This window comes from Rhineura floridana, chromosome 9 (assembly GCF_030035675.1).
Source record: "Rhineura floridana isolate rRhiFlo1 chromosome 9, rRhiFlo1.hap2, whole genome shotgun sequence".
Classification (NCBI taxonomy): Eukaryota; Metazoa; Chordata; class Lepidosauria; order Squamata; family Rhineuridae; genus Rhineura; species Rhineura floridana.
The window spans coordinates 46,997,946-47,025,746 of NC_084488.1; the positions used below are offsets into that span (position 1 = coordinate 46,997,946).

At 42.7% G+C, this 27,801-nt stretch overlaps 1 protein-coding gene across 10 annotated transcripts in view; it reads right to left on the reverse strand.

The window, feature by feature from the left end:
- The window catches only part of WDR17 (WD repeat domain 17), a 114,318-nt gene that overhangs the window by 22,592 nt on the left and 63,925 nt on the right, over positions 1 to 27,801 (reverse strand). For 9 of the 10 annotated variants that reach the window (XM_061583655.1, XM_061583651.1, XM_061583656.1 and 6 more), the window contains 9 exons: positions 24,642 to 24,791; positions 23,841 to 24,005; positions 22,133 to 22,335; positions 21,878 to 22,027; positions 20,805 to 20,935; positions 15,374 to 15,499; positions 6,602 to 6,757; positions 5,412 to 5,476; positions 2,747 to 2,879 (listed from right to left, as the gene is read on the reverse strand). In XM_061583655.1, coding sequence (XP_061439639.1) covers positions 2,747 to 2,879; positions 5,412 to 5,476; positions 6,602 to 6,757; positions 15,374 to 15,499; positions 20,805 to 20,935; positions 21,878 to 22,027; positions 22,133 to 22,335; positions 23,841 to 24,005; positions 24,642 to 24,791 — 1,279 coding nt within the window. The remainder of the gene's footprint in view (positions 1 to 2,746; positions 2,880 to 5,411; positions 5,477 to 6,601; positions 6,758 to 15,373; positions 15,500 to 20,804; positions 20,936 to 21,877; positions 22,028 to 22,132; positions 22,336 to 23,840; positions 24,006 to 24,641; positions 24,792 to 27,801) is intronic. The other variant, XM_061583657.1, reaches the window with a different exon arrangement.

Genomic DNA, 27,801 nt, shown 5'->3' on the forward strand with positions numbered 1-27,801 from the left:
TAATAGTATGGTATCATCTGGATATCTTAAATTACTGATATTTCTCCCTCCAATTTTCACACCTCCTTCATCTTGGTCCAATCCTGCTTTCCAAATGATATGTTCTGCGTATAAGTTGAACAAATAGGGTGATAAAATACACCCCTGTCTCACACCCTTTCTGATGGGGAACCAATCAGTTTCTCCATATTCTGTCAGCCTCTTGTCCAGAGTATAGGTTGTGCATCAGAACAATCAGATGCGGTGGCACCCCTATTTCTTTTAAAGCATTCAATAGTTTTTCATGATCTACACAGTCAAAGGCTTTGCCGTAATCTATAAAGCACAGGGTGATTTTCCACTGAAATTCCTTGGTCCATTCCATTATCCAATGTATGTTTGCGATATGATCTCTGGTACCTCTTCCCTTTCTAAATCCAGCTTGGACATCTGGCATTTGTCGCTCCGTATATGGTAAGAGCTTTTGTTGTAGAATCTTGAACATTACTTTACTTGCGTGGGATATTAAGGCAATTGTTCAATAATTACTGCATTCCCTGGGATGTCCTTTCTTTGGAATTGGGATATATAGTGAACACTTCCAGTCTGTGGGCCATTGTTTTCTTTTCCGTATTTGTTGACAAATCTTTGTCAAAAATTGGACAGATTCCATCTCAGTAGCTTGTAGCAACTCTGTTGGTATGCCATCTGTTCCTGGTGATTTGTTTCTTCCAAGTATTCTAAGAGCAGCTTTCACCTCACATTCTAAAATTTCTGGTTCTTCATCACAGTTTCTCCATGAATGAATCTGTCATCCTTGCATCTCTTTTATAGAGTTCTTCAGTGTATTGCTTCCATCTTCATTTTATCTTGGTCAGTCAGTATGTTCCCCCGTTCAACATCCCTACCCTGGTTTAAATTTCCCTTTCATTTCTTTAACTTTTGGAATAGGGCTCTTGTTCTACCCTTTTTGTTGTCTTCTACTATTTCTATACAATAACTATTGTAATAGTTCTTTGTCCCTACATACTAGTCGCTGTATAGTTGTATTGAGAGTTCTAACCGTGTTTCTGTCTCCTTTTGCTTTGCTTCTCTATTAAACAATTTTAAGTGTTCCTTCAGTCATCCATCGAGGTCTTTCTCTCTTTTTAACTAGAGATATTGTCTTTTTGCATTCTTCCCTGATAATGTCTCTGACTTCAATCCATAGTTCTTCTGGTTCTCTGTCAACTAAGTTTAAAGCCTCAAATCTGTTCCTTATTTGATCTTTATATTCTTCTGGGATGTTTTTTAAATTGTATTAGGCATTATGATTGCTTTGTTGTTCTTCTTTAGCTTTACTCTGATTGTTGATATTACCAGTTCATGATCTGTACCGCAGTCTGCTCCTGGTGTTGTTTTTGCAGAAAGTATGGAACTTCTCCATCTTCTGCTACCAATTATATAATCAATTTGATTCCTATATTGATCATTTGGTGATGTCCACGTGTACATGTATCTTTTTGGTTGCTCAAAAAATGTGTTTGCAAGAAACAAATTATTGGCTTTGCAGAATGCAATAATTCTTTCTCCTGCTTCCTTTCTATCTTGTAAGCCTCACTTTCCCACAATTCCTAGTTCTTCTCTGTTTTCTTTTTGCATTCCAGTCCCCCATGATTATCAGCACATTTTATTTTATTTATTATTTGATTTATATCCCGCCCTTCCTCCCAGCAGGAGCCCATCTTGTTTTGGTGTATGATCAATTTCCTCCTGTACTTCTTAAAATCTTTCCAATTCCTCTTCTTAGGTTTTTGCCATTGGAGTACAGACTTGGATAACGGTTATGTTAACAGCTTTCCCATTAAATCTAATTGATATAACTCGCTCAGACCTTGCGTTATAGCGCCTAATTGCTTTTGCTATATCACTTCTCACTATTAAAGCAACCCCGTTTCTTCTTGATTTCTCATTTCCTGCATAAAATATTTTGTAGTTGCCTAATTGAAAATGTCCCATTCCTGTCCATTTTAATTCACTCATGTCAAGTATTGTAATCTTGATACGTTCCATTTCTTGCTTGACAATTTCTAACTTTCCCTGGTTCATACTTCTCATATTCCATGTGCCTATTATGTACGTCGTACAACTCCGGACTCTCCTTTCTCATCTGATTAACATGGAGAAATTCTATACCTGTGGTTTGGTACTAGTTGTAGGCATTTTGTGCAATTCCCCTTGCTACCATTGCACAAAATACCTACATCTGGTACCGAACCACAGGTATAGAATTTCTGAATGTTAGAATCATAGAGTTGGAAGGGGCCTTGTAGGCCATCGAGTCCAACCCCCTGCTCACAGCTTCATCATTAAAACTAGACGTTTGAAGCCCAGGATTGCTGGGGGCATAAACACTAGCTTTATTATTAATTTCACCAGCAGATGGGTAAGCTGTGGATCAAGATGGGAATTATGATCCCAGGTAGAAACAGGAAAATCTAGAAATTTACTAAACAAAAGGAAGGAACAGTAATTTCCTGATTCTAGCAGAATGTTCCTTCTCAGTTTATTTTTCTTGTTGATTTAGATGACATGTATGAATACATAAGTAAAGTTTTACATTGTTAATTCTTAAATACTAAAGTTTTATTTTCACAGGAAAAGCTGTAGACAACTGATAGTGATAATTGAAACTATACACCTCAGATCTAACACTATAGGTATCAGTGTACAGCTGAAGTTATTGCATCTTAAAAGAACTATTTACAAGCTCATGATAAGCACATACCTGTGCAACAAGCAAAGCTTCTTTAAGTTGGCCTCTCAAAGTAAAAAATGTGACAAGTTTCTTCACGTCACCAGTTGCTATACAGTACGGAATAACATCATCATTTTCTTCCTGAATTAACTGGTCAGCTCTCCTAATCAAAATTTAAAATGCCAGAACTATTAGTTCATTTTAGTTACATTTAATATCAACGCGGCTTGAAGATGTATAAAGCTCACTGGAATTTGTTATAATAGGCCTACCTTCTGAGATACATAAAATTCTTTCCAAAGACATCACTTCAAAAAACCCTTACAATTTTAACTGAAACTTGTCTCTCAAGCATTTATAATGATCGTTTCAATTAATTCATTAAAAACGCATCACATGAGGTTACCAGATACAACTTTTATATGATTGTTGCAGCTTCCCTCCTAACCAGCGTTTGCAAATAAGAACGTTACTGAATCAGATCGAAGGCCTATCTAATCCAGCATCCTGTTTCCCACAGTAGCTAGCCTATGACATGTAAGACATGAGGGCAATAGCCCTCTTCTGTTGCTGTTCCTCAGGAACTGGTATTCAAAGGAATGCTGCTTTTGATTCTAGAGGTACCATATTGCCATCATGATCAGTAGCCACTGATAGCTTTATCTTCCAGGAATTTGGCTAATCCCCTTTTAAAGTTATCTGCACCACATCTTGTGGCAGCTAATTCCACATGTAAGCTATGTACTGTTGGAAGAAGTACTTCCTCTTGTCTGTCCTCAATCTCCCAACATTCAGCTTCACTGGATGACCCCAAATTCTAGTATTATGAAGGAAGGAGACAAAAACAACATTTGTATCCACTTGCTTCACATCATGCATAATTTTATAAACTTCTGTCATATCCCCCATAACTTGTTCTAAATGAGAAAGGCCAAAAGTTGTAATCTTTTCTTGTAGGGAAGTTGCTCCAACATCCTGATAGTTTTGGTTGCTCCTTTTGAACTCTTTTCCAGCTCTACAGTGTTCTTTCTGAGATGTGACAACACCATATTATAAATATGGTTGCATCATAGGTTTGTGTAACTGCATTATATCAGCACTTTTATTTTCAGTCCTTTCCCTAGTAATCCTTATAATGGAATATGCCTTTTTCACAGCTGCTGCATTAAATCAGTGCTTTTATTGACCTATCTACTATGACTTCAAGATCTTTTTCCACATTTGGTCACCACCAGGTCAGACCTCATTAGTGTACATGAGATGTTGGGTGTGTGTGTCTTAATGTGCATCACTTGACTCTTTCAACCATATTTATCATTGTGTTGCCCAATCACTCAACTTGAAGAAATCCTTTTGGAATGCCTTGAAATTAGTTTTCATTTTTACCACCCTTAATCATGTGATGTCTTCCGCAAACTTGGTCACTTGATAGCTGATACCTAACACCAGAACATTTACGACTAAGTTGAAAAATGCTGGCAACCAACTTAACTGTAGTTAAAGAAGAAGGGAAAGAAGAAGTTTGAAGAGGGGGGACAAGGGAAGCAGCATTTGATGCTACAGTTACCTTCTTGGCTCCTTTATTTATTTATAAAACTATTTGTATACCGCTATTTCATTAAAACAATCAAAGCAGTTTACAGCACGTTAAAAACAACCATAGAATTTAAAAAAATTAAAAGTACAATAAAAACAAAGGTCAGTTGTTGCGAAACAAGCATTTTCTTAATTGCCTGCATAAGCAGAGGGAGCACAACCCCATCCAGAACAGGTACCCTGCCTATCTCCCAGACATGGGAACCACCTATCCAAAGAGCCTCCATCTTCCCAAGATTGAAGCACAGTTTATTAGCCCTCCAGTCCACTACATCATTCCGACACTGATCCAGAGCTTTCACAGCCTCTCCTGATTCAGATGTTATGCAGAAATAGACCTGTGTGTCATCAGCTTATTGCTCACACCCTGCTTCAAAACTCCTAATGACCACTCCCAACGGCTTCATATAGATTTTGAATAGCAATGGGGAGAGAATAGTACCCTGTGGAACCCCATAGCACAAGGGCCGAGGAACATTCACCCAGTGTTACTCTCTGGATGCGACCCTGAAGGTAAGAATGGAATCACTGTAATACAGTGCTTCCAATATCCATCCCACTGAGTCGGTACAGGAGGATACCATGGTCAATGGTATTTAGTGCCCCTGAAAGATCGAGCATAAGTAACAGGGTTGCAACTCCTGTCTCTCTCATGATAAAGGTCATCCATCAGGGCGACCAAGGCTGATGTTCCGAAACCAGGTCTAAATACAGATTGTGATGGATCTAGATAATCAGTGTCATCCTCATTCCTTTGGGAGGAAAGGCAGGATATAAATCAAAACAACTCCTCTAAACCAAGAATTTGTATATACTGGTCTAAAGATAATAGTTACATCCAATACAGAATTAAGTTTGCTCAAGCCCACTGTAATCAATGAACTTAAGCATGCCTAACTCTGTGTTAGATTTATGCCTCTGTTTCAAGAAGGTGGCTTCAATTAAAATTTCATTGTGTAAGATGAAGCATTCAAATTACCTAGTTTGCCATAAAAATCGTCAAAGCCTCTACCTACCTGCAGCACATCAATAAGGGAATTAATACAACCGTACAAATATAATGCAACAAGACAGTATTCTGGATATTCTTCCATCTTACCTTTGCATTAACTTCTTCCAGTATTTCATAGATACCCCTGGTGCAACTGAGAGAGCTTTATCCCACTAAAACACAGAATATGCCATGCCTAATATTATTTCCATCTCAGCACAGGAAATATACATCATTCCATGTTTTTTTTTAAAAGTCTCAATTTTAAATGATCTTTTTCCTTTATAAGATCGATCACAAATTAGCCCTTTCTATTTCTATTTAAAAACAATATCTAAAAAAATGAGATCAGTAAAGAAGCCATTATGCTATTTGTTACTCTTCACAATTCTGTGTTTTCTTCTAAGAATCGTATTTCAAAATACAAAAATATCTTTTTTGAAATAACTTTTTTCCAGATATGACAAAGGGTGAAAATACTGTTACTTTGCCAAATGCTTCTTTCTCAAAACACATTTTCTGGTTAACAGGAAGTTAGCAGGAGTGAGAAGGGAGGTCATTTGCAGGAGAGAATCACCAGGTGAGAAGGGATCTTTCTTACCTACCCACCAATTTTTATTGCAAATCCTCCCCAAGGCCTTTTCCTCTACAGGGCTGGACATCCTGCATTTGTTTTGTAAACTGTAGTTTTGACATGGAAGACATCAACAGCATACTAAATTTGTACTGAATAAAATAAACCTTATTTAATGAAAGCTCTTATTGTACTTTACAATATATTTAGGTGCGGTGAAGAAATGTATGTGTGTGTGCACGCCTCTCAGCTTGTAAAAATTCTCAGGAAGGTGCAAAAGGCCTGCTTCTGTATATATTTAATTATTTTTTTAAAAAAATCCAACACTACTTTCGGTTTAAAGAAAGGGTGACTATTAGTCCTATGTTGATAACATTGCTTTAGTTATTATGAGGAACAAATAATAACAATAATAATCTCAACAAATGCTTTTAAAATACACTAATGTGATATTTTAATACATAATAATAACTATAGCCATGTTAACAGAACATAGCCATCCTTTAAAAAATCTTCCACTTTTGACATGCACATCTAGTGCTCAGGCCCTTTTCAATTGTTCACATCTGTCACTACATATATAAAACAATGAGTTGGCAGAATATTTATGCTCCTGAGGGATAATCACATCTAGTCTGAAACTCAGTGAAGTGGGGGAGAATGCCAATTACCCTCCCCCGGAATGGTACACTAAAACTCCTTTATCATATAATGTAGTGTTTACCTGTCCAAGTTCCACCATAAGTTCACAATATCTCTGAATTTGCCCTAGTCTTAGATGTATCTCTGCTGCTTCTTTTAGCCTTTCTTCCTTGCTAGGTGCACCAATTCCACCTCCAAACTTAGACATCTTTACAGTTGTAAGTTCTTGGGCTTTGGACTAAAAGAAAAAGGGTGGAATCTCAGTAAGCTTTTTTCATCCCTACAACATGAGCTAAACTTTGATAAATTCCCCAACCATATTGCCTCAGCCTCTAAAGGATGCTAAAGCATAGCAGAAATGCTGCTGCACTGGAAGATTCTAGCCCTCCCCAATGCAGATATTACAGCTATGATGTTCCGTAAGACAGATAGGGTAGGAGGAAATCAAACTGGAGTACCTGTTTCCCCATGTAAAGTGAAAGTTTGCCTACACAAATAACCCAGAACAGCCTTTTTCACACCTTGTCATGAGCTATGGTTGGAGTTCTGATGTTTCTGAGAATGAACTAGGAGAGGGGGGCAGCTGGGCTGAGGCGTCTGGAGGGGAGGGAGAAGCTTTCCAGATAGAGGGGGGAAATCTTGAACAGACAACAGACTCGGTTCTCACGCACTCCCCCCCTAGGAATGTGCTGCCGTTACGGACAGAGAGGGAGGAGGAGGACCAAGGTCGTTTGGCTGCAGAGAAGGGTAGAGAGAAATTGCCTGACGCGTTGGGCCAACCCCCCCCACTTCCTACCATCCTTTCCGAATCAGAAAGGGAGGAGGCAGCCGCCCCCCCATCGCCCCGCACCCGAAGACAGTTAAAACGGCGCCAAAGAAAAGAGGAGGGAAGGGGCGTAGATGTGGGCAGTTTGAGGCGGAGTGAGAGGATCCGGGCCCGAAAGCCCCCTTGATAAGGGACGGGGAATGCTGGAAACTCTGTTCTATCAACTCTCTTCCATGCCGCGGGTTTTGGTTCGTGTTAAGAGTCCATGAGGCGGAGAAGCCTATGTCTGGAAATTACTCTAATAAAAACTGATTTGCTTTCATCAAGTGATTCTGTTCTTGACTCCCAACCCGGGCACGACAGTTTGATAGAACCAACTACTCAACCCTCCTTACTCCCGCCACTTGAATGTGACAAGATGGAAAAGGGAGCTGCTGGGGGGGTAAACCCCACTTCTGAGACGGAAGAAGTGAAGCTACTGAGGTCGAGCGTGGCAGACCTACAGTCGGATGTTCAAAGCCTGTTAGCAACTGTGAGAAGCTTGAAATTGGACAACCAGAGCCTGAAATCCACAATAGATAGAATGCGGGCAGCCCCTGCAGCCGCCGTGGCCAAGATCCCAATTGGATTACCACCCAAATATGCGGGCCAGAGCGACCAGATCTCCACTTTCGTGGCCCAATGTGAGATGTACCTGGACATTAAGGATGCAGAATTCCCCAATGATGCTGCCAAAGTGGCATTTGTGATCAGTCTATTGGATGGGGAAGCTGCCAAGTGGGTCACCCCCTATTTGATCAGAAAGGATGCCATCCTGGGCAGGTATGGAGCATTTATACAAGCCCTGACCGAAATATTTCAGGATCCCCAAAGAGCCGAGACGGTGGCTAGACAATTGAGTGCCCTGAAGCAGGGAAAAGGAACTGTGCTGGAATACACCAATGCCTTTAAGATCTTATCCCAAGAGACAGGATACAATGACTCAGCACTGATGTTTATGTACCGAAGTGGACTGAATGCTGAGATATTGGATGAGCTGGCCAGAGTCGCACCTCCAACTGACTTGTCTGGACTAATCCAGCTGTGCCTACAAATTGATCACAGACTGGAAGGAAGACGGTTAGAAAGAAAACAAGAGGTGCAAAAATATTCAGCCTCAGTATCCCACAGTAAAATCCCTTCGACCCCCGGGACATCAGGCAACGCGGGGGACGGCTCGGGAGGGGCGCGGACGAAGCTGTCGGAGGAGGAAAGAGACAGACGTCGCAGAGAACGCCTCTGCTTTATTTGTTCCAAGCCAGGCCATCTAGCCAGGGACTTTGAACTGAAAGGAGACCGAACAGGGCCGTCGGGAAACAGAAGCACCCAGTCCTAGTGCAGGCCGGAGGACTGGGGGCAGCGCTGTGTAAAGGGCCTCCGTTAACCCATCCCCCCCTAAAAGGAGTTCTGGTATTACCCATTAGGATTACAACTTCCACAGGAGTGCAGTTCAACTCAACAGCGTTGATCGACAGTGGAGCCTCTACAAACTTCATCGATACCGCCCTAGTCAAACGCCATCATATCCCGTATCGGAAACTAGAAGCCCCCTTATCAGTGGAGACGATAGATGGCAGACCATTAAAGTCCGGGGGGGTCACTAGAGCCACTGAGGATTTGAAGCTAGAAATCCCGGGGCACGAAGAGTTCATTTCCTTGTGTGTGTCAGACCTGTCTAACTTTGAGGTGATTCTGGGAATGCCATGGTTGATAAAGCATGACCCAAAAATAGCCTGGAGAGAAGCAGTCGTGTGGTTTACGTCCCAGTATTGCCACGAAAATTGTCAGCCAGAGAAAGCAATAAAAGCCCTAGCAGGAGCTGTGCAGGAGGTCAAGGAGGTGACCCTCCCCTCGAAATACCTGGACTTTGAGGATGTGTTTAGTGAAATTGAAGCTGAGACTTTACCCCCCCATCGGCCGTATGACTGCGCTATCGATTTGGTGCCAGGAGCAAGCATTCCTGCAGACAAAATCTACTCCCTCACAGAACAAGAGAGAGTAGCTCTGAAAGAATTTTTGGAAAAGATCTTGAAGCGGGGATTTATTCGTCCCTCGCAGTCGCCTGCAGGAGCCCCCCTACTCTTCGTGAAAAAGAAGGGGGGTGAATCACGACCTTGTAATGGTTATCGCGCCCTCAACCAAATTACCATCCCGAACAGCTACCCCCTGCCCCTGATTCCAGAGTTATTAGATCGATTGCGTTCTGCCACAATTTTCACAAAGTTGGATCTGAGGGGGGCATACAATTTGGTCCGAATGAAGGAGGGACATGAATGGAAGACGAGTTTCAACACCTCTTATGGTCAATTTGAGTACCTGGTCATGCCGTTCGGGTTAAGTAACAGTCCAGGAGTGTTCCAGAAGTTCATGAACGAAGTATTTAGAGACCTCTTGGACCAGTACGTGGTTTGTTATCTGGATGACATCCTGATATTTTCAAGGAGCCAGTCAGAGCATGACCAACACGTGAGAACTGTGCTGGGAAGGCTGAGAGAGAATCACCTATATGCCAAGCTGGAAAAGTGTGGCTTTGACCTGTCTTCCCTGGACTTCCTTGGATACCGAATTTCAGCAGGGGGAGTGGAGATGGATCCTGGAAAGGTGAGCTGTGTGTTGGATTGGGGACAACCAACCACCAAGAAAGACGTGCAACGTTTCTTGGGCTTCGCCAACTTCTACAGAAAATTCATCCCGGGCTTCTCCACACTAACCGCCCCCCTCACCGACTGTTTAAGGGGAAAAGGGAAGTTTCAATGGACAGATCAGGCAGCAAGAGCGTTTGAAGAGCTGAAAGAGAAATTTGCCTCCGAACCTATCCTACGCTTTGCTGACCCGACCCGGCCTTTTGTCGTGGAAGCTGACGCCTCGTACCGGGTGATCGGGGGGGGGGTTCTCTTGCAGCCTGACAGGGGTGGGAAGGAACTGCACCCGTGTGCATACTACTCTCGAAAGCTCAAGGATGCTGAGAAAAACTACACTGTGTGGGAAAAGGAACTTTTAGCTATCAAAGACGCATTCGAAAACTGGAGGCAATACTTAGAGGGAGCTCAACATCAGATAGAAGTACGATCTGATCACAAGAACCTTGAGAGTCTACAGACAGCTCGGAAATTGAACCAGAGACAAATACGCTGGTCGCAGTTTTTCGCCAGGTTTAACTTCAAAATAAAATACCACTCCCATATAAAAAATCAGAGGGCGGATGCCCTATCCAGACAACCCCAATATAAAGACAAAAAGGCTGACACCCCCCCCAACACATCATCCCACCGGAAAAACTCACGTTAGGAGCCTGTCAGCCGTCCTGGGAAGAAGAGCTCAAGAGGGCCCAGCAGGGGGATCCAGACATACAACATTACATCCAGGAAATGGAGCAGAGCACGGACTCAGAAGTAAGTTTCCACTGGAGGGATGGGTTGTTGTGGTTTAAAACTGCCAGATATGTGCCAAAAGGGGACTTCAGACTCAGAGTATTGCGTCAATGCCATGACAATGTCACAGCTGGGCACTTTGGCATTTTTAAAACCATTCAAAATGTAGCTAAGGATTTTTGGTGGCCCCAAATGCGCAGAGATGTTGAGAACTATGTAAAATCCTGCGCCGTGTGTCTGAGGGTGAAGACAAGTGCGGGAAGGCCTGCAGGGCTGTTGGAACCTTTAGCCACTCCAAAGGGGCCCTGGCAGGACCTCTCCATGGATTTTATAACCGATCTACCAAGGTCACAAGGAATGACTGCTATTTTGGTGATCGTGGATTCATTGACTAAAATGGCCCACTTCCTCCCTTGCTCTGGGGCCTTGGACGCCAAGGAGACGGCAAAGGTGTTCATAAAAGAGATTTACAGATTGCATGGGTTACCAGACAGCCTCGTCTTGGATCGAGGCACCCAGTTCACAGCTAAATTTTGGAAGGCTGTCTGGAAGCAGTTGAAAACGGAGCTAAGGCTCTCCTCCTCTCACCACCCCCAGACAGATGGACAAACTGAGAAACTTAACGCAGTTTTGGAGAGATACCTGCATTGTTACGTATCTTACCAGCAAACTGACTGGATTTCCTATTTACATGTTGCAGAATTCGCCTACAATAATTCCGTGCACACCAGCACGGGGCAAACACCCTTCTTTGCTAATTATGGATTTCATCCCAAGGCTTTTCCCAGCCGCTCAGGCAGTGGGCCGGTACCCGCGGCCGAGGAGTTTCTCCAGGAATTACAGGCAGCCCAGCAAGTGTTGAAACAACAATTAGACGAAGCCAAAAGGGAATACAAAAGAGTTGCTGATCAACGTCGGTGTGAGGGGGCTCCCCTCAAGGTGGGCGATCAAGTATGGCTGTCGACCCGCTTCCTTAACATGCCGGGTAAGTGCAGAAAGTTGCAGGATAGGAGAGTGGGACCCTTCGAAATCCAGGCTCAAATAAACCCAGTGGCTTTTCGTTTAAAGTTGCCAGAGACTTTTAAAATGCACCCAGTATTCCATCGTTCCTTGCTAACGAAGGCTGCCCCCCCCCCCAGTGAGCTGAGGCCGATAGAATCTCCAGGGGCACCGATGTTGGTGGGGGGACAAACAGAGTTTGAAGTGGAGCAGATCCTGGACTCCAGGAGAAGGAGAAACCAGCTGCAGTATCTAATCCATTGGAAGAATTATGGGCCAGCCGACAGATCCTGGGAAAAAGCAGAAGACGTTCACGCCCCCATTTTAGTGAGAGACTTTCATGAGAAATTCCCTCATCGCCCCAAACCAACAGGGTGGGAGGGAGTACAGCATGGAGAAGAGGATGATGTCATGAGCTATGGTTGGAGTTCTGATGTTTCTGAGAATGAACTAGGAGAGGGGGGCAGCTGGGCTGAGGCGTCTGGAGGAGAGGGAGAAGCTTCCCAGATAGAGGGGGGAAATCTTGAACAGACAACAGACTCGGTTCTCACGCACTCCCCCCCTAGGAATGTGCTGCCGTTACAGACAGAGAGGGAGGAGGAGGACCAAGGTCGTTTGGCTGCAGAGAAGGGTAGAGAGAAATTGCCTGACGCGTTGGGCCAACCCCCCCCACTTCCTACCATCCTTTCCAAATCAGAAGGGGAGGAGGCAGCCGCCCCCCCATCACCCCGCACCCGAAGACAGTTAAAACGGCGCCAAAGAAAAGAGGAGGGAAGGGGCGTAGATGTGGGCAGTTTGAGGCGGAGTGAGAAGATCCGGGCCCGAAAGCCCCCTTGATAAGGGACGGGGAATGCTGGAAACTCTGTTCTATCAACTCTCTTCCATGCTGCGGGTTTTGGTTCGTGTTAAGAGTCCATGAGGCGGAGAAGCCTATGTCTGGAAATTACTCTAATAAAAACTGATTTGCTTTCATCAAGTGATTCTGTTCTTGACTCCCAACCCGGGCATGACACACCTGAAATGGAAGTTTCTAGCACAGCTTGCTGGTGAATAGCCCTTTCTAGACAGAGCCAATTGCATGAGAGGTAATTCCCGTGTCTTGAATCTTTTTCAATTTTTTTAAAAAAGGTTGGCTAACTTGGTGTTCTTCTCCAGATGTTGTTGGACTCAGTCCTATCAAGCCCAGCAAGCATGGTCAATGGTCAAGGATTACAGGAGTTTCAGTAAAGCAACACCCGGAGGACCACATTTTAGCTTCCCTTGATTTTAAACAGAATATTATTTCTATCATTTAGTAGCGTATACTGCATCAAGAAAATAATTTTCTTAGAACTGGGATTGCCAGTGTGATGTCCATAGGAACATTGGTGCCCTTTAGGACTTCTCCTGATGCCTGTATAGCCTCTCATTGTCTCCTTTATCATTAGGAAGGGGGTAGTTACCTTTTCTCTCTTGCATATGGCACAGAGCTGAAGGAGGAAGTTGGGAGAGATATGTTCTTTCCCACTTCCACTTTCAAGTCTATGCGTTTTTCAAGACTCAGATCAGCACCTGAGCAGCTGAACATAAAATGGAATGGCCAGGACGATAGGAGCAAAGGTAGAAGAGAAAAAAGTAATCTTGGACACTGGGGAGAGGAAAATGGAGTGGCCAGAGGAAGAGAAACTGGGTGCCACAGGAGAAAATGGAGTTTCATAAAGAAAGAGAAACACATACACACAAGTTGCATCCAGTGAAACAGATCCTCTTAAAATTGCAGTTTTTTCACTCATCCCCGCCCCCCTCAAAATACCAGCAAATTGCACATCACCCATTTCCATTAATTGAAATATTCAGTGCTTTCCAGCAGTGCCATGGTACATAAAACATGGCTCCAAAACATGGATCCTTACAGATTCTCAGAATGTTTCAAGGGATCCCCTCAAAGCCACCAAATTATAGGACACCTCAATGTCCATAGATGCGTTCTACGATTTCTTTGAGGTTTGCTGCCACCTGATGTGAAAATTATTAAGATCAATGAGAATTCCTGTTTTGGATCAATTTTTTTGTGGTGCTGCTAAGCACCAGATCTGTAATTTTTACTGTGCAGTCTACTACTATAACCTTTACTTTCAGAATGTTTTTTTACAAGGACCTAATGCAAAATCATGCAAGTTAAACAGAAACCATTTTAATTCTATTGGGTCTTTTCCAAATGGATCTGGTAACACTCACATCCATGCACTGTGAACACACTATTTGCCAGAGCAAAGTGTTTCCATTAGCCACACCTGGAAAGGGAAAGGGTTAATCTGCCAATCAGTTGCAAAATCTCTGTGAAGCTGATATTAAAGGGGGGGAAAGCACTCAAGCTGCTCTCATCATGTTTTACAGTAAAAAGGGGTGAGTATGACTAGCATTGTGTGCCCCCAGTTTCAGAAGAGAGAAGTGGAGACTCATTGGAACAGGCAGAATAGTGAATGTGTTTCTACCCAGTCTCTCGGGGTGGTGGGGGTGGTGAGAGTGAGCTGGAGGTAGGAATAACAGACCTATTAAAATCCAGTGCATACCAGTTCTCAACAGGGAAAGGGACTAAATTTGTCACATCTGTTTCTAGGCAGATTTGTAACGAAAAGTTCTTTAAAATCTGCACAGAAACACACTTAAAAAAACCCATACAAACACATAATACTGAGGATTCTGTGTTGTCTCTGGTGCCATCAACTATTTTTCTTTTAAACTAAAATGGGGCATGCAGCTGTTTGCAACCAACGCATGGGGCTCCTTGCCTTTGAGAACTTTGAATGCATATACAACCAGTCCCCCTGGGAGCAACGGGACAAGGTAATGTTCTGTTGCCCTCAGGAAAAAAATATGAAAAAAATGGATCCCCCTCAGTATTTACATGGGGGCAGCAATGTTTGTTTTCCATACAACTCCCACTAAGAGCAACAGAATGCCATCAGCTCTCCTAGCCTGCAAGGAGACTTGCTGAACGTGCATTCCAAGCGTGTGGCAGCAATGAGCCCAATGTGCTAGCTGCTCCAGGGCACTGTATCAAAATTCCAAATGTGCCCACAGGCCCAAAAAGGTCTGTAGCTCCTGTATTAAAGTGCCTATTGTTGTCAAATATTTTCATGTATTTAAACTTGTATTCATCAAACCCAGCATCACAGTTTTTAATGTGAGAATAAACATTTTATCAGAGTGAAAATTCCTTCTCAAACTTCCTATGGTAAATGAATTTTGCATACCTCTTCCTACACAAATAAATGAGCACAGCAGACACAGAAATTGAGAACAGAGTTATGTTTTGAAATTCTGTTGTACATTTGATACCACTTATAACTGCTGTACTCATTCTTAGGAGGAAGAATACAGACTAAACCAAATATAGCCTAAACAAGCAGGCAGGTCTATACCTCACTGGCCTAAAGTAATCCTCTGCCTCAAGGAAATATACATGCAAGGATATATGTAAGTAAGCACCTCAAACAATAATGTAGGCAACATTTGCTCCCAAGATATTACTCTTATGTGTATATTTTGCAGACTTTAACAAATGCATGTTTTCTTGCCAAACTATAAATCTTTTTCACAACAGGCATTTTGTCTGGTGAAGCAATAGTATCTCGTTTCTTTTGTAACAGAGAAAGCTAAAACAAAGATATTGCTTCAACCTGCATATGTAGCTTACCATTCTAAATCTCACCAGATGCTTCATGTGCATAATTCCTTTGCAATAATTCTGTGGAAGCAAGCTATCGTCTTGGCCTTTTATTACAGCAACAAGATCCCATAAGTTTTTACTGCCTCCTGGGGGCTGGAATAATAAAAATGGAATACAGTGTTGTTTAACCGATATTATAATTAAACCTGCAATGAAAGTGAATATGTTTGTCAGTTAGGGCAAAAGTAAGAACAGGTCAGTTCAAAAGTAAACAAGCCAATATTGAATCCAGATTAAAAACTTGGTTTTGACCTTGTGTGCACTTACACCCCCCCTCGCACCATCTCTCCTTATATATACTTAGTATTACTTATCTGTGCCAGAGATGGCAAACTGGATCTGGTCGGTAGGCATGCTTCATACACACCTGCAGGACAATTCTGATAGGTGGGCAGGGTTGTCCACTAAATAATCATCTGACCTCACAATGATGTCAAGTGACCCATTTTTGACTGTGTGGATTGAAATCATGTGGGCAAAAAGTGTGTGCAGGGCTTTCCAAGCACTGACAATCAACTGAAGTTTTGCAGAGGGACTTGAAGGAAGATTGCTATTATCATACAGGTATTCTGGGAGAAGTCTGTTAGACCACTTATATATACTAAATCAGTATAATACACAGCACACACTAATTTATAGCACAGCATAATTATATAAACACCACTAGTGATTATACAGCCACAAGAGTGGCTGTATACTACAGCCAGCGTGGATTTTTCACATTCCGCAATGTTAAATGGAAAATACCCCCCATGCCATTCTGATGCTTCCCATAAACTCATTTCAAAACAAAACCTTACAAAATTTATAGTCCTGAACTCAGAAACACTTGCTTAACAACCCTCTAAATTTTCATGGTGATACACAAAACAGTCAGAGAGAATAGAGAGTTCAAAATCTAGAAAGAGAGAGAAAAATGCAGAGCCCTTTTGGACTTTTTTCTGTCACGAGTTCTCATAATCTGTTGAAATTCATTAAAAATCAGCCATATTCACGGAGTACCTGTAATCCTAATACTGAGCTTGCCCCATACTCTGACCTTCATCTTCTGCAGTTTAAAAGTTAAAAAAAATGCCTGGCTGATTTTTAATTAATTTAATAAAGTTTGGCTGGAACCCAATTATAACATCGGGCATGCTCAGTAAGAACCAACTGTCAGTGTTCTAAAAGCCTCACAGTTGCTTGGCTTGCCTAATCCGGGCCACACCCACACCAGACTTTGATTTCACTTGAGACAGTCATGGCTTCCCTCAGAGAAACCTGGGAAGTGTAGTTTGTGAAGGGTGTTGAGAGGAGACTCCTGCTCCATTGAGAGAGCTTTAGTGGCCAGACTGATTTAACAGTCAGCCACTCTGATTGAAGGTCTGTGAAGGGAACAGGGCGTCTCCTAGCAACTCTTAGCACCCTTCACTAACTACACTTCCGAGGATTCTTTGAGAGAAGCTATGACTGCTCAAAGTGAAACAAAGGCCTGGTGTGGATGTGGCCAGGGACAGCTTTGGTTTCAATTTGGGTGAGAGGTTGCATGTGCCTGCTGTAGAATAAAACGGTGGGGGAAAACCTGAAAAGCAGTGATACTATTCACAATGTTTTCCTTTTGGAAAGGAAAGGGGCTTCCCATCTGCCCAGAGCCCACCCACCCAATCTCCTCCCCTCCCCATCCTCCATTCCTCCCTGCCCCTGCCCCAGGTCAGTGTTGGACTACAACCTGGGAGATCAGGGTGCGAATCCCCACACACCCATGAAGCTCACTGGGTGACCTTGGGCCAGTCACTGCCTCTCAGCCTCAGAGGAAGGCAATGGTAAAACCACCTCTGAATACCGTTTACCATGAAAACCCTATTCAAAGGGTCGCCATAAGTCCGGTTAACTTGAAGGGAGTCTATTTCCAAACATGATTGCATAGAAATAAATCCCATTGAACTCAAAAAGTATGCCAATGAGCAAACCCACCCTCCCTTCTCCCTCCTATCCCCTCCTTCTTGTCCCCTCCCCCTCCTTTGCCCCTTCCTCCCCATCCCCATCCCCTTCCATTCCCCTCCTTCCCCTCTCCCCCTCCCCTTCCCCCCTCCCCATGGTCAGTTTTACCTATCTTAAGCATGATTGCATGCGAGTAAATCGCACTGAACTCAATAAACATGCAAATGATCAAACCTGTCCTTTTCCTCCCCTCCCCCTCCTGCTTGCTTCCATCCCAGTCTTACCCTCTGCCTTTCCTCCTTTCCCCCCTCCTCTTCTTCCTCCTTCCCTCCCCATCCCGTGGTCAGTTTCACCTATCCGAAGCATGATTGCAGGGGAGTAAATCCCACTGAACTCTATAAGCATGCAAATGATCAAACCTGCCCTCCTCTCCCCCTCCCCTAGCCCCCCTCCAATGCGATCCTTCCCCCTCCTCCTCCTCCATGGTCAGTTTTTCCTATCCTAACTATGATTGCATAGGAGTAAATTCCATTGAAGTCAGTAAGAAGGCAAATGATCAGACCTGCTTTTCCCCTCCTTCTCCTCTCCTCCCCCTTCCTCCCCTCCCCTCTTCTTTCTTCCTCCTCCCCTGCCCACTCCAGCCATCCCTCCCTCCCCCCTCCCGGTCAGTTTTACCTATCCTAAGCATGATTGCATGGGAGTAAATAGCACTGAACTCAACAAACATGCAAATGATAAAACCTGTCCTCCTGCCCTCCCCCTCCTGCCTGCTCCCATCCCAGTCTTCCCATCTGCATTTCCTCCCCTCCCTCTTTCTCCTCCTCCCCTCCCCATCCCTTGTGGTCAGTTTCACCTATCCTAAGCATGATTGCAGGGCAGTAAATCCCACTCAAGCATGCAAATGATCAATCCATTCTCAGCAAACTTGGACAGGATCCCATTTCTTACCTCCTGGATTAAAAAGCAGGGAAATTCACTAATAGGCAAAAAAACCTTGTGGTTTAAGAACGTACCTATAGCCCACAGATATTTCTATCAAAATTTAAAAAGCAGGGAAATTGGCAGCTATAGTGAATTCACCAGGCGAGCAGGAGACCTGAACTCCTCTCTGAGATCTTGTACTGCCCTACAAATCGGTCAAAATGCAAACACAATTTGTATCGGTCTTTCACAGTCCAATCCACTTCCTGTGTAGCTTGCAAGAATTTTGTAACATGTGCCTCTGAGCATATGGTGAGTGATGGCAACACCTGCCATCTCCAAAGATGGAGAATTATATTTTTGTATGTTTGTTGGTGTTGTTCTTACTTTGCTTCTTTCCTGTGTTACTAATGTTTCTACAGAGTCTAAACTAGAAAATTTTATTTCCCTCATTATTCATCCTAGAAATCTTTGTCAAATTTATTTTTATTAATTCCAAAGCCTTTTTATTGGTCAATGTCATATGATGGTGAAGACAGCCTTTTGGGTTTCAAATTGGAGGTATGTTCTATTTCTATTTTGGGTGCATTAACAGTGGAATCTGAAACTGCAGTTTGATGTAAAATCAGACTGCTTACAATACGTTGCTACTTCAGCAATGACTCTAGTTGTTGGAAAAAAGAGGATGCATGTTTTCAGCCTCCTATGTTTAAACCACTTCATTTAAGGCAAGGTGGGCACAGTCAATTAAAAACATGGAGCACACCTAGCACTTTGCTAGAATATATTTCACCTCCCACTGTTTTATCTTGTGCAAACTGAGACACTCCTGAGGTCCACTGGAGAATATTCTGCAGAATAGTCAGTGACATTAATCCACAATTATGTTTGGAGTTTTTTTAGTGTAAATTTTGCCAAGTGTTGCTGTACTTCACATATTCCACAATTGTTTGGAGTTTTTTAGAGTACTTTTTGCCAAGTGTTGCTGTACTTCACATATTCACAGGAACAGAAACAAAAAAAATGATTTCCTATAGGAAACTTCACTAAAATTGCAAAGGAAATCAGACATATTTAAAGTGACCATCTGAATTATATCAACTGTCTTAATAATGTTGCTTCCTCCCTGCTAAAACAAGATCAGCATAGCACATGTCTTCTTTCTGTTATTTGGGCTGATTGCAGGTGTTGCCACCACTCACAATATGCTCTATTGTGATTGCAGGTGTTGCCACCACTCACAATATTCACTATAGCTGCCCAATTTCCCTTCTTTTAAAAGTTTGATAGAAATATCTGTGGGTTATAGGTACGTTCTTAAACCACAAGGTTTTTTGCCTATTAGTGTATATATATATATTTCAGAACAATGGATCCCCAACAAGCAGTTGCAGCGGCCCGTTAGCTAATTTGGTCCAACCAATCTAGCTTCCACGTGGGATTCAGTCTTTGCTTGGCCATGCATGCCCTACCTGGCCATGAACACATAGTTGCCTTAGGTAAATCTTTATCTGTCATTTCTAAGTTCTCCATCTGTACAATAGGAGCATTCAGATGTTTTTAAGAAAAACATGCTTTCATTAAAGTACTTTGTACTTATATTATATATAAATAATGAATATTGCTGCTGCTAAGTTGATTGATCTCATATATCTTATCCAACCCAACCCTGCTAAGAACACTGAATATGTCTTCCAAGAGGTGCAGAAGCTGAAAGCCCCAGAGACGGCGAGGAAGCAGCAGGAGTGGCTGGAGAGAGCCACAGCAGGAAAGCAGTAGGCATTGCCAATTGAAGTATTGTCTACACCAGTGGTTCTCAACCTTTTCTGCTCCATTCCCCCCTTTCACCATTGTTCAGAATATAATTCCCCCCTTCCCAAGATAGTCTCTCATAGCGTGTTGACGTTTCGCGAGTGACTGTGGTGTTTCTTGTGAGAGAAAAATTTCTTAGTTTATATTATAACAGAATTTCTTGGAGCACTTTCTGGTCTTTAAATAATAATTTAATTTTGCAAATGAAAATAATGCTGCATGTTCAAGAATCGATTTTAATCTGTGACATTCAATAAACTTTATTGAATGTCGCAGATTAAATTAAAAACAAACTACAATTTTACAGATTGTACATAATCTACAGGACATCACACTTTGCTGAATAGTGGTCCCAATTCCCCCCCTGGAACCCTAAAATTCCCCCCCAGGGGAGAATTCCCCCCTTGTTGAGAACCCATGGTCTACACTGACAGGCAGTGTGTCTCCAGGATGTCAGACAGGGTTCTTTCCAAGTCCTACCTGGAGATGCCGAGGACTGAACCTAAATATATTCAACTATAAAACAAAGAAAACTGTAGTTTATTTGTCTCATTAAGATGGCTTATATTATGATGTAAATAAAATTACTGACTTAAAAGATTGATACAGATTCAGACTGAGTTAGCTTGTTCTATTCATTTCAATGGGTCCTAATTTCAAGTAACCTAGTTCGCATCCAACCCACTGAGATTAAAACTGTATACAGCTATCATGTGTACACACAATTTTACTATTTAGTACTTACTGAAAAACATTCTGAAAACCACCTCAGTTTTCTCCCTCGAAGATTGCCAGTCAATTTGTCTACTTCTTGTTTAATATCCCTGGACACTTTGCCACATAGCAAGGGAGAAGCACCTACTTCAACAGCACGATCTATTAAAAACAAATATTTATGCATCTTGTTAAAAAGAGAGACAATGAGAATGATATATGGCTATTCATCAGAGGCCTACTCACAAAGGGAGCTATGCACATCAAAGTTATTCTAGTTGTTGGGCTTTGTTAACCCTTTGGATTGCAGCTAGGGATTCCACAGTAATCCAGCAGGTTTGATTTCCACCACATGTAGTGTTCTGCTGGTGATGGCAATTATCCTGAATGCTCCATATGCCCGATTTATTTTCGATTGTGAGGAAAAAGTAACTGGTGGCTGGATGGGCAAACTCTTGCACAAGTCAGGTGGAAAGGTAAAAAAGTAACAAGCTGAAACGTGGACCTGAATGTGGAGTATCTGTCAGTACTACATTATACTCAATGGAAAACATATTTGAGTGTACAACTAGTCATGTGAAACTACATGCAGCTAGAGTTGTATATAAATAAAGTTTAATATGCATAAACATAAACGCGCAAACCAGTAATTTGGAGCCTGTAGCTGTCACTTTCCAGGATGGTCTGTGCAGTTGTGCTTGCCGATCCAACTTCTCAAATTGTGTATGTACTTGCACTTCACGGCAAGGAAGTAAAATGGCATGGAAACTAGTGTATCTAGAACTGTAGTGTATCAAAAATATTGTATTTGCACATGTAAAATTGTCAACATGCGTGAAATAACCTGCTCCTATAATACACATACGTTTTTCACAATTGCTGTTTTGGCAGGGGATGGGTGGGTGGACACATAAGACTCTTATATGCAAAAAAGTTGTTTGGAACAGCAAGCATTATCTAAGACACTCCACAGACCTCCCATGAATATACAAGAGCACAGAGAAAATGAGTGGTAAACTGTGGAAACAAAGGGACAATTTTGCCTATCCCTAATGTCAACTCATATGTACACACACACACATGTATATGTGCATAATTACCCACCAGTGTTTCCGATAATCTCATCCCATGATCTATCTGCCAAGATATTTATTTGGAGGGGATTTATTAGAGGTGTTAAAGACCAAAGTCTCACAGTAGAATCTCGAGAACAAGAGGCCATAGTGAAGGGACGACTAGGATGACATGTTAATCCTAAAAGAAAAACATGTTAATACATTTGCTTTAAAATAATGAATGAAAAATTATGAAAAGTATATAAAATCTACTGAAAGCATATTAATATCCAACATATACTACCGTAGACATCTGCACCATGATCATACACTGTATCCAGACAGGTTCCATCTCTTGTATCCCATACTTTAATTGTATAATCCCAGCTGCCTGATATCAGTAAGTAAGGTATTTCTGTATTCCACAGCAATCCCCGTACTGGTGCTGTATGTCCATTAAGAACATTTATACAAGCATCTTGTGTATAATCCCATATTCGAACAGTGCTGTTAAGAAAAAAGTGAAAGAATTGTATTTCAACACTTGGCCATCTATCTCTAGATGAAACTTTTTTAAAAAATCCAGATAACATCAGAAAAACATCCAAAAGAATTACTCACAGCATAGCACTCAGTTAAATGTATATTCCCTTACTAATAGCACATATGAAATGAATGGGACATAACCTATATGAAAAGTTGCCCCAACACAGTAAACTCTCACAATAATTCCTGACTAACTTCAAAGGAAATATATTTGTTATGTTCATTTTATCGATGAGCATGGAGTAGACTGCCATGTTTTTCTCTTGCTGCTACTTATACACAGTTGTATCACTACCACAACTGCATGCAAAGCTTTCTACTTCATAGTATTTCCTTTTTCAACCTTCCCACCACCTTCAAAACAGATTTTTCTCCTCAACTTTTTTGGGGGGGCCAGGGTACTAGAATTTGTGCAGTACAATCCTGTGCATGTTTACTTGGAAATAAGTCCCTCCGATTTCAATGGGACTTACTCCCTAGTAGGTATGTACAGAATTGTATCCAAACACTCTTGTAACCTGCCTTAGATGATGAACATGTTCACAGCTCTAAACAATTTAAAATTAAATCAAAGCAATGAAGATGGGACACTTTTTATATGTACCCTAATTTGGCTGGTTAACTGTGATACAGATCTGTTATATCACAACTACATCAGAAGTGCATATCACAACCCCTTCTGAAGTACTGTTCATGTAGATTGCACTTTGGACAACATGCAATGCATTTTAAAACCAATTTTAAAAAATCTATACTTAACCTGTGAAAGCGCAGTTCCCCATTTTGATTTCTCTACTTTTCTTCTAGCTACTCACAGATAATCTAGACTTCTGCCAAATTACTGCAATGCCCTCAACAATGCTCAGCTTTGTCCCTGCCCTCATCTTCACACAATTAAGAGGAACACCTCAAATTTTCCTTCAGTTTTGACAGAAGGTTGCTTCCTTGCCTGCCTCTTAAGTAACTAGAACATGGTTCACTGCAGAAAGAAGGAAGGCAACACAGCCACTGCCAGGCAAACCAGAGTTAATATCCTATGAGACCAGATGGATGTTGGGCAGAGATAGATTCAGATAATAAATACATCCCTTTAAGCATGAATACACTTCTTTCCAATAGCAACCAAAACGGTAGGCACCAATCACTAAGCTGTTGGGTTCAGTGTCCAACTAAGTCAGGACTGGAACACTGGACTCATTAAGCTACAGAGGCCCTCTCAAAATAGGACAATCCACTGGCACAGTGTCATTCAAAGCAGTTCTGTTCCAGTCTGGACATATCTTCCACAGCTATCACCCTGTAGTTTTGACATCAGCCAGATGTTATACATAAACCTAACAGTATAAGCACCAAGTACAATCCATACTCTATTTAATCAAACACGAACCATCTGTTGACTTTAATAGTTATGAATAACAATTTTTGTACTGCTAATCCCACCACAATTTCAGCCTAAATATACTCACCCATCATCAGAACCACTGCAGAGGATTCCTTCCCTCAGAGGAGACCATCTTACATGAAACACTTTTGCAGTATGCCCACTGAATACTTTTAGTGGCTGATCAGAGCTAGTTGCTAGGTAATAGACACGGACATTTTTATCTTCACATCCAGTGGCTATCATATCTCTGCAAAATAGAGTACAGTCATCAGCTACAGAAAGCACTAGAACAGCCTTTCCCAACTAGAGGGCCACCAGATGTTGTTGGACCACAACTCCCATCAGCCTCAGCCAGCATTGCCAATGGTCAGGAAAGATGGGAATTGTGGTCCAACAACATCTGGTGGCCCACTAATTGGGAAAGGCTGCACTAGAATGTTACTGTTTACTAACAAATATAAGTGGACATTTTGAAAACCGGCCTGTGTTACATTTTCATTTTAGGCAGCTAATGGGAGCAATCATCATCTGGTTATTTGTTCTCAAATTAGTTCCATCTCTATTATTACTAACAATCAGTGTTAAACTGGGAAAACCTCCCCTAACATCACAGAAATGATCAAATATCATGGGGTATATCAGGTAGTCATGGGGTAGAGATTAAATTTGGTTTGCAGATCACTTTTGGTTTAAAGGTGTCATAATTAAGTGAGATAACAATACTAACCAACAGTTCAGCCAACTTTTCCAAAATACCTCTCCCAACATCTTCCAGTTTATAACACCAGATTACTTCAGAGTTAATTCCATATGTGAATAAGAATAAAAATTTAGATGCTTATCAAGCATTAACCAAACTGGGTCCATTTTGTTGTTCACTCACTTTTTATGGCGTCTTTGTATGATGTTGTAAACCAAATAATCCCCTCTCATGTTTTCCCTATTCAGCTTCAGTTTTTTCCCCCAGAGCTCAGAGGGTGCTTCCAGGCATGGATGATTTAGCAGCAGCCAGTCATTACTGTTCTGCTTTAAGCTGAAAGTGGAAGAGCAACTCTGATTCCAGACCTTTAATACTCTGTAGCAAGTGGGCAGTCCCCCTTTCCCCATGTTAGAGGGGGACATATTTTAATAGGGACCTGTGTGTGTGTATAAAGAGTTAAATAATAATAATAATAATAATAATAATAATAAAAACTTTATTTATACCCCGCCCTTCTCCGATTGGAATTCAGAGCGGCTTACAGCTAAAAACAACATCATTAAAACATACAAAATATATTATTAAAAAGAATTAAACTATGAGAAGATTTAAAACTATAAATATGTTAAAAGCAACGAACAATTTAAAATAATAAAATCATATAATATGATCACCAAGCCTAAAAGACATAATTAATCCTAGTCATTCTCTATCCCAAATGCCCGCTGAAACAGAACAGTTTTTACTTGTCGCCGGAAAGACGGCAAGGAGGGAGCTGATCGTATCTCACTCGGGAGTTCCACAACCTAGGGGCGGCCACAGAAAAGGCCCTATCTCGTGTCCGCATCATATATGCTTGCGAAGGTGTAGGGAACACAAGAAGGGCCTCACCTGAAGATCTCAGATCCTGGACAGGTTCATGTAGGGAGATACGATCTGTCAAATAGTCTGGACCTGAGCCGTATAGGGCTTTGTAGGTCAAAACCAGCACTTTGAATTGTGACCGGAAACAAATTGGCAGCCAGTGGAGCTGTTGTAACAGGGGGGTTGTATGGTCCCTGTAACCAGCCCCAGTTAGCACTCTGGCTGCAGCTCTTTGTACCAATTTAGGTTTCTGAACAGTCTTCAAAGGCAGCCCCACATAGAGCGCGTTACAATAGTCTAAGCGGGATGTGACCAAGGCATGCATCACCCTGGTCAGATCAGGCAGATCCAGGAACGGGCGCAGCTGGCGTACCCGTTTTAATTGGGCAAATGCACTCCTGGATACAGCAGTAATCTGGGCCTCCAAATTCAAAGCTGAGTCTGGGAGTACACCCAAACTGCGAACCTGAGACTTCAGGGGGAGTGCGACCCCATCCAGCATCAGTTGAACCCCTATTCCCTGATCTGCCCTCCAACTGACCAGGAGTACCTCTGTTTTGTCAGGATTTAATCTCAGCTTGTTTGCCCTCATCCAGTCCATCACTGATGCCAGACACTGGTTTAGGGTCTGTACGGCTTCCTTGGCTTCAGGTGGAAAAGAGAAATAGAGTTGAGTGTCGTCAGCATACTGATGGCACCAAACCCCAAAACCCCGGACAACCTCTCCCAGCGGTTTCATGTAGATGTTAAATAACATGGGGGACAAAACAGAACCCTGAGGGACCCCATAGGTCAATGGCCAAGGGGTCGAGCAGGAGTCCCCCAGTACCACCTTCTGGGTTCGATCCTCCAGGAAGGATCGGAGCCACTGTAACACGGTGCCCCCAAGTCCCATCTCGGCAAGGCGGCCCAGAAGTATACTATGATCGATGGTATCGAAAGCCGCTGAGAGGTCCAGTAGAACCAGCAGAGACACAATCCACCTGTCTAGTTCTCTGCGTAGGTCATCCACCAAGGCGACCAAAGCCGTCTCTGTCCCATAGCCAGGCCTGAAACCAGATTGAAATGGATCCAGATAATCCGTATCATCCAGGAATCTCTGGAGTTGGGCGACCACCACACGTTCTATTATCTTGCTTAGAAATGGAATATTGGAGACTGGCCGGTAATTACCCAATAAAGAGGGGTCAAGGGAGGGATTTTTCAGCAGTGGTCTTATAACTGCCTCCTTTAAGCATGATGGAATTCTGCCTTGTTGTAGAGAGGCATTAACTACTCCCCTGACCCAATCGACCAGTCCCCCTCTGGTACTTCTAATGAGCCAGGAAGGGCAAGGGTCCAGTACACACGTGGTGGCACGCGCCGCTCCAAGGATCTTGTCCACATCCTCGGGCAGGACAAGTTGAAAAGAATCCATTTTAATTGGACAAACAGGCGCCAAAGTTACATCCTCAGAGATTGTATCAATTTTAGCATCCAAGTCACAGCGAATCTGAGCGACTTTGTCCGCAAAGTGCCGTGCAAATTCTTGGCAGCGGTCTGCTGAGTGGTCAGAATTACCCTCACGGGGGCTGGTACTTAAAAGCCCCCTAACCACTCGAAACAGTTCCGCTGGACGGCTCCCGGCAGATGCAATGGAGGCCGAGAAGAAAGATTTCTTCTTAGCCTGTACTGCCTCGGAGTAGACTTTCGAATAGGCTCTAGTCCGAGATCGGTCAGATTCGCTCCAAGTTTTCCGCCAACGTCGCTCTAGTCCCCGTCTGGCATGCTTCATCACCACCAGCTCCTTGGAAAACCATGGAGCCAGTCTGGCTCCACTCCGAAAGAGGGGACACTCCGGAGCGATCGTGTCCACCGCCCTGGCCATTTCTCTATTCCAGAGATCAACCAGGGCTTCGACAGGATCGCCTGCCAAGGCGACAGGAAAATCTCCAAGAGCCATCAGGAAACCATCAGGATCCATCAGCCTCTTGGGACGGACCATTCTAATCGGTCCCCCACCCCTGCAGAGGCTCTGAGTCCCAGTGAGTCTAAACCCAACTAGGTAGTGATCTGTCCATGACAACGGAACCACCGCAAGTTCCTCCACACCAAGGTCACTGTCATCCCGACCAACACAGAAAACAAGGTCGAGGGTGTGACCAGCAACATGAGTGGGGCCAGATATTACTTGGGACAGACCCATGGTTGTCATGGAGGCCATGAAGTCCTGAGCCACTCCCAACAGAGCAGTCTCAGCATGGATGTTGAAGTCACCCAATACCACAAGCCGAGGGGACTCCAACACCAACTCCGAGACTACTCTCTTCCCCATCACTGCACTCTCAGTCATAATTGCCATCCCTCCACTACAATTGGGAAGGAGGACTGATACAAAGACAATGCAAAATGAGAAGGGAAGGGAAAGTTAAAGGTTGATTTAACATTTATTATTCTTTGTGTCTTTGAGACAATGAAGTTAATTATATGAAGAAGCTTA